This window comes from Misgurnus anguillicaudatus, chromosome 3 (genome assembly GCF_027580225.2).
Source record: "Misgurnus anguillicaudatus chromosome 3, ASM2758022v2, whole genome shotgun sequence".
Lineage (NCBI taxonomy): Eukaryota > Metazoa > Chordata > Actinopteri > Cypriniformes > Cobitidae > Misgurnus > Misgurnus anguillicaudatus.
Window position 1 is genome coordinate 12564042 of NC_073339.2, and position 7575 is coordinate 12571616.

Here is a 7575-nt window from a genome sequence, read left to right on the forward strand (position 1 = left end):
GATCTTTTATTATACCATGTTAAACATGGCCATTTGTGGCTGCAATGAAAAAACCGGTGTTTTGTGTGTGTTTCTTTAAATTCAAAAGGGGGTCGCACACCGGAATCACAGCTCAGCGCCGCGTCTAGGACAACTAGGAGATATCGTAAACCGGAATGCACATTAAATAGCGCGAGCTTTGTCAGATAGCGTCTACTTCAAAATGCAAAATATACGTTAGCAGCCAATGTTAATCGTTAATGATTTGGGACAAATATGATGTTATTTTATATTAAACTATGTGAATGGCGCTCTGTGGCGCGACAGGGATTTGAGCAACTTCCTGAGTAGCTGGGCGGTGCGGACAAGTGCCACCTGTCGGCGCCGGTGTGCATATACTCATAGAAACAATGTGTTCGATTTTTTTAGAACGGTGCGGTGCTGCGATGAGCTGCGCGTCTGGTGTGCGACCCCGAAGCCTCTTATGGAACGGCTGAAATTCCACAAGGGGGCGTATTTGTTCCTCAGACGTTGCACAATAAACGTGAGATCCAAATATATTCATTATAAATCGTGAATGAAAAGTGAGATTCGAACAAGTGTTGTTTACAGTATTTATTTCGTAATTCGGTCAGAAACGTCAAGATTGTGAGATGAACAAATCGTTTTGGATTAAAAGGCTTGGATATTCCATTTCCTTGGACTTTTGGGAATTTATGAACAATTTGTTTTGGACAATTTCACCGAAGCGGATAAAGGGAAGAATTTGAAGGTAAGTAAATATCCTAAAGCGGCGCCGCCCGATTCAGGTAACTAACAACTAGATTACAGTTTTATGACTGCTAAAAATCATATTATGCTTGTGTGTGCGCTTAATGGAATCTCTAAAGTCTAAGCTTTCCAACGATGTGCCGCATGACCGTATATTTTAAAGATTTAATGCTTCAAAGTTACAATGACGTAATGCAGCCTCACGTGCAAGGGAGGGGGTGTAGCGTGTACGGCACAGTGTTCCTTATCAGGTTAAAGAAAGCTTCTGTTCCCCTCCTCGTATGCAAAGTAGGGGTAGAGCGATTACACGTGTGCTTTGGACTACATAAAAACGTGTGTCTCTGGCAGAAGGTTGAACTACGGATAAGGCGGAGTCTGTGAGTGCTTATGGTTGGGGCGTAATCAATGTGACATCACATTGATAGGGGATCCCCAACAGCATGTTTTGTGTGACTATTGCGATTTAAAGGAGATTACACAAAGAAGAATAGATGGATTCGTATAATAACAGGATGTTTCTGCACACACAGAGCCAACTCATTTTTAGCTTGAAACACATTTAAAAGTAGGGGTGTGACGGTTATTATATAACCGTGAGACCGACGGTTATATTTGAACACCGTCATTAGAACTCTATAACCGACAAAACCGTGTTATTAAAATATTAAAAAAAATATATATCATAAAGAATGTTTAAAAACTAATTTAAAACAATTGTCAACAGTATGTGTTAACTTACACGCTCCACCATGTTATCACATCACGCAATGAAAAATACAGAGCGGAGCAGACACTGACAACGCGCTGACATACAGGAGAGACCAGTGCACGTTTTGGTTACTTTTGAGATTAAACATATTAAACAAAGTCTCACCTTTCAAATCATCTCTTCCTTCTATTTAATTTATAGAATCAAATAAACATGAACGACCATAATATGTTTTATCCGCGGAAAGCCTCCGCCCCGCTTTTCAAGTTCAAATCCTCCCATGTTAATCTAACTCTCCTGAAAGCACATTCACTGCTAGTTGTCTTGCTGTTAATTGTAAATAAAAGTAACGCAAGTAGCTAATCAGTGTCTAGTTTATTCAAATGCTGGTTTCACATCGCAAGCATGAGCACTGAGCAGCGCGTATGCGGAGAGCGTTTGCCGCGCGTGGCCATTGTGCTTTTACATCGGCTGCGTTTGCAGCGCATATGGCGCAGTTTAATAACAGTATAACAATCTCAAGTTCACATTACTTTATTTTACATGCATTTATGGGCAAAACCTCTTCAAGACGCTTTTTAATCCACATTGTTTTCGTGCTGTTCTGGTCCGTGTAATGACAGATATAGACACAATTATAGACATTAAAAGCCCGTGGCACAAATCTGTTTCTCTGAAGATTAGTAAGATAATGATAGACATAGGATTCATTTATGCTGGCCAGAGAGTGACAGCGCAGTCTTCTGGCAACAGTGTGTTTTTTAAATATTTAATTGCTTTCTGATAAATTTCTCAAAGTCATTGTTTAAAACACATTGGCATCACATTCATGATTTTATGGTAAAATGACACTTTCGCGTCAATCCACGAGCATTTAAACAAGCAAATTCCCCCCCGGACGGTTATGTGACGAACCGTCACATTTGACTCAGGTCATAACCGTCATCACCAATTCTGAAACCGGCACAGCCCTATTTAAAAGTGCATTTTTTAGGTTAGGGGGACAATAAAAAAAAGCTCCTAATACTGTTTGTATCATTTAGATACCGATATGCATCTATGAGGAACTAATATGCAACCTTTTAGGTACAAAGTTGTAACATACTTTCTGAAAGGGTACTTTCTTTCTGAGAGTGCAGTCATGTTGGTTTAAAATGATGGGGTTGGACAACAAATAATGACAGGACTTTAATTATTGGGTGAACTGTTCTTTAATAATACTAACAAAATATCTAACTGGTGTCAATCCAATACAAACAACCACAAAGCATCCCTGCAATTTGAGTGATCGCTGCACTAAGGCTTCACATTGAGAGGCAAAATGACATAAATATAGAAGAAAAGGTGCATGGGGTACCTAACTGTGAAAACTGCATACATTCCTGGTCATTGATTTGCCGATGGTATTTATTGACACAAACAATATGCAGTCGCGTTAAAAGCTGGTGAAGTAAAGACAGGACAGGAAACTGGTTTACTCTTACCACCCCATTAAGCTGGTCTAATGCATAGCAGGAACTTACTTAATAAAACACGCCGATGCACAAAACGACAGGATATTTGAGTTCGCATGAACAAGGCTTTGCAGAAAGCTCTAGCACATCACATTAAGTTCTGTCACCCCCATCTGTGAACAAGTAGTGTGGTGAGCAAATAAACTGTTGGACAATACGATAGATGCAGAATCTCCTGCTGTGTGTGTGAGAGGAGAAGGAAATTTGTGTTACATCTATGAATAATGAAAAGCTAAGGAAGTTCTTAGCAAACCAAAAACTTTTCTCACTATGTGACTTGGTTGTCATTCAGTTGCTGACATAATCACATTCCTACTAACAGTTGCTGCTTACTCATCCTTTGTGTGAGGCTTTGCCCTAAAGACATTAGAGAGAAGAGCTTTATGTAACAGTAAGAATCACTACCACATTACTAGTGTGTTTTCCATCTGTCCCTGACAAGTGTCTCCTAACACATGTCTCTTTGTGTATTCTCTTTCTTATCCCGTAGGAAACTGTACAACAGGAAACAGCATCCCTGGACCTGTGATAAGAAGAGGGGTCCACTAAATATAGGCCTAACTTAAGTCCAGAGTATAGTCTGTGTATGCAAATGTATGTGCACAGCCTTGCAAAGTATAGTTTATACATATACGTGTACACAGACATTCGACGCATGCGCCAAAATGCAATGCATCTCCTGGACTGCATACTACATGTGCGATCTACGTGTACAATGTATGCAGGGTTTCAACAATCTGTCCGTGCTCATACAGTATGCTCGCACTGTACGTGGAAATAAAAAAAAACTATACTTCGAGTTTAAGGCACCGCTGGGTGTATGGGGGCTAGGGCCCATCCTTATAATTTTGTCCGGACCCCAATTTTAACAGTGATTCTGCTTCTAATAGCAATGTTCCATGCTCGCCTACAGTCATACAAACTGAAAAGTTCAGACTGGTGAAAAGTAGGCAGTCTAAATGTCAAAATGGTTAAAAAAACAAATAATAGGAGTATTGTTGCTGCTGAGTAATAGTGGGAATGAATGCACTTATTTGGTAACACATTACAGTAAGGTTGTATTTGTTAACATTAGTTAATGCATTATAGCTAACATCAACTAATAATGAACAATACTTAGTTCATGTTAATTTCAGCATTTACAAAAACATGTTTAAAATCAGTTGTATCTGTTAAGATTAGTTAATGTACCATGAATTAAGATATTTGTATTGCCGTTTACAGGCAGTAAAGAAGATGAATAAATGCTGAAACTATATTACCTAAAGGATTACTCAACTACTTTCATAAAAAAGAAATCACAATAATTTACTCACCCCCATGTCATCCAAAATGTTGATGTCTTTCTTTGTTCAGTCGCAAAGAAATTGTTTTTTTGAGGAAAACATTCCAGGATTTTCCCCAATTTAAGACTTTATTGGACCCCAACAGCTAGTTTAAATGCAGTTTCAGCGCGGATTCAAATGGCTCTGAAGAGTCCCAGAGTGGTATAGGGGTCTTATCTACTGATACGGTTGTCATTTTGGGCAAGAAAAATAAATGCACTTTTAAACCACAACTTCTTGTCTTGCGCTAGCCGTGTGACGCGCCAGTGTTTACGAGTGTGGAGAAAGCAGACCGTTTCGGCTGTGTTGTACGTGAAACGATACTAATTAATGTCTTTGTGTCAGTTTACTGTTTAAAATGGTCCGCTTGTGTGCGTTTTACATGTGACGCGTGACCTTTCGACGTGCTTACGCAAATACATAAGACTTGTCGTGCTGGCATGTCACACGGCTGGCGCAAGACGAGAAGTTGCTCATTATATATTTCCTGGTCAAAAATGACTATTGTTTCGCTACATAAGACCCTTGTGCCTCGTTTGGGATCATTTAGTCCTTTAAAGCAGCGTTAAAACTGCAATTTTAAACTGCATTGAAACTGTAAACTGTTGGGGTCCAATAAAGTCTATAAAAATGGGAAAAAAATTTCTTCTCGACTAAACAAATAAAGACATAAACAACTTGGATGACATTTTTTATGAAAGTGGAGTAATCCTTTAATGTTACCGCATGTTAGCTAATGCATTTACTAATGTTACACTGTTACCACTTATTTTACATAAGATTTCATAAAAATTTGTGATGCATTATTTATTGACAATAGTGTTGGTAGATTTGGAAACAAACTTCTGTAAGAGTTCTGTTGTGTGTGTGTGATGATTATATGATTGAAGGAACATTTGGTGTCCAAAATAATTGTATCCGCTTATTTCAAATGGCTATATTTGTAATTATTTTAATAGTTTGGTACTCATTGTCATGGATCACAAGATGTTATTGTCCATATTCCATAACCATACAATATTTTCTGTAAAGTGGCTTAGAGCTTAAAATTATGATTTCCTGATGTCCGAATTAGTCAGTGTCAATTTGGTTACTGGTTACAACATTACATACTGCTACATAACCATTTGAGAAAAGCAGAAATAAATGATTTTAGACACTAAGGGGCGGTTTTCCAAACAGGGCTTATCCTAGTCTCAGACTAAAATGCATATTTGAGCTGCCTTAATTTAAAACCACTTCTGACAAGAAGTGACATTGTTTTGTCTCAGGAAAGATGCACACCAGTATTGTTTTGTGTAAGGTTTGTTTGTAAAAACCACTTAAATGTCCTAAAATAACTAAGGCCTGGTCCTGGATTAATCTAAACCCTGTCGGGAAACCGCCACTAAATGTACCTGCAATTATATCACCCCTAATAGTAGTCAGGTTAACAGTGCTACAACACAACAGTCTTTTACAGTTTTAATCTGTTTAACCATGATGATTTTTATCTTTTTGCCAACGAATCTGGTCAGCATATGTGGCCACGTTACATGACAAGTAATGTAAGTCTGGCTCACATTTAGCTGACCAAAAACAAAAAGGAAATATAAAATTGTTCTATAAATCAGAAAAAAATATTTCACATGTTCTCCGTACCACCAATGTAGAGTGTTATGGTAATTTATGCAAACATTAAACATAACTATTGATTCATTTAGAAAAGATACACCCAACTCTTTGACAAGCCACCATAAGGAGTGTCAGAGAAAACATAAATATTTGCGTTTAATACAAAGAGAGCTGGTCTGAAACAGAGCAAGCTTTCAAGATAAACAGTGTACAGCCTAAACATTTTGTCTGTGTTTAGCCACCAAAATGTCCTTTTACAACCTAATGGAAAAGAAATGACCCTTCACATACTGTAAAGGGTTGACTTGGATCAGTTTTTCTCAGCAAACTTCCAAGGGGCATCAACATTTTTAAAAACAAGACAAAAGCAGCATTAAAATAAGTTAAAACAACTCAAAATCAACATATCTCTTAGAGTATGGCTATTTTTATAATGAATAAACATATTTAGTTATGTTAAGCTTTAGGTTTTATTCGGCAGAAACTGTGAATGGGTTGCCTTTACATATTGTTGTGGACAATAGGGGGCTTGAAGTAAAAAAGACTGATATTCAATGACTTTACACTAGACTGAAGGCATCTCCCGGTTTTTAAAACCAATTCCATTGTCTGTCCCAAATCCCTGGGATTACTTCTGGTGTAATAAACACATAATCGTGCAGTCATTTCAGGTTTAACAGAACGAAACATCAGTCCACTTACTTGGATTGAGTCATTTGCCATGGCTGTATCTATGGTCGGGACACCCAAATCAGCCTTTTCCTCTTGGTAGGTTGTCAGTGATCGCCAACAAAGAGGTCCTATGCTTGTGTCAGCTCGCAATGTAACTGTGTAAAATCCAGCACCTTATAACCAGTTTATAGAAACTCTCCTCTTGTAATAAATGTTTTTGCATTACTGTCAGACCTGGCTCAGCTCCCGTTCACTTACCTCCAATCAGGGGCCAAAATAAAGGAATTGCGTGAATTAAAACCACAAAGATATTGCAATATTTCGATCTTCAGACTGCGCCTCAATACCAAAATCTTGCCGTAAAGTCGCACATATTGGTCCATAACGGCATCTTAACGTACTTCTGCTGGAGCTCGTCACAGCCGCATACATGCACCGCGCTCGCGGCTTGCACGGGGCAGGGTAAACGGGCAAGAAAGTGTCGTTTCTCTCATTGCATCACTCGAAAACACCCACGCGAGTATTCATCGCAACTGTCGAATCGTCACAAAACTAGGCCCGGAGAGTCCACATTAACAGCAGGCGAAATATAATAATAAGCCGCTCCGTCTCGACTCCCTGTATGCCTCGCGCCAGTGATGATGGCTCGCGCGGGAGGGTCGTTCGTTAAACCCGCGGGTACGCGCACTGTGGACTCAGCCAGGGCGCCGGTTGCGTGCTCGGGCGGCCCACGTGACCTCGCATTGTGTCCACAGGCAAATGAATTGGTTTCATCACACTCTTGTGGCAAGGCAACATTTCAAACTGTTGATTCACGCTGCAACATATACACGTTCAAAGGTCAAACTTTGCATGAACAGAAAAAGTGCTGTTAATGAAATGTTTAAAGAAATACTTAACCAAAACTGTGCTCGTATAAGAACAGCCATACTTTAATGACAATTATTATATGCTGTTTTTGTGGAGCATAGTCCTTGACAACATTCACTTT

The 7575-nt window shown here is 39.0% G+C and overlaps 1 protein-coding gene across 1 annotated transcript in view; it reads right to left on the reverse strand.

Annotated features, from left to right (window-relative positions):
• The window catches only part of pkn1a (protein kinase N1a), a 60930-nt gene extending 53618 nt beyond the window's left edge, over window positions 1–7312 (reverse strand). The window contains exons 1-2 of the mRNA XM_055204687.2: window positions 6843–7312; window positions 6615–6739 (exon numbers count right to left, since the gene is read on the reverse strand). Coding sequence (XP_055060662.2) covers window positions 6615–6635 — 21 coding nt within the window. The 5' untranslated portion in view covers window positions 6636–6739; window positions 6843–7312. The remainder of the gene's footprint in view (window positions 1–6614; window positions 6740–6842) is intronic.
• Window positions 7313–7575: the final 263 nt, after the last annotated feature.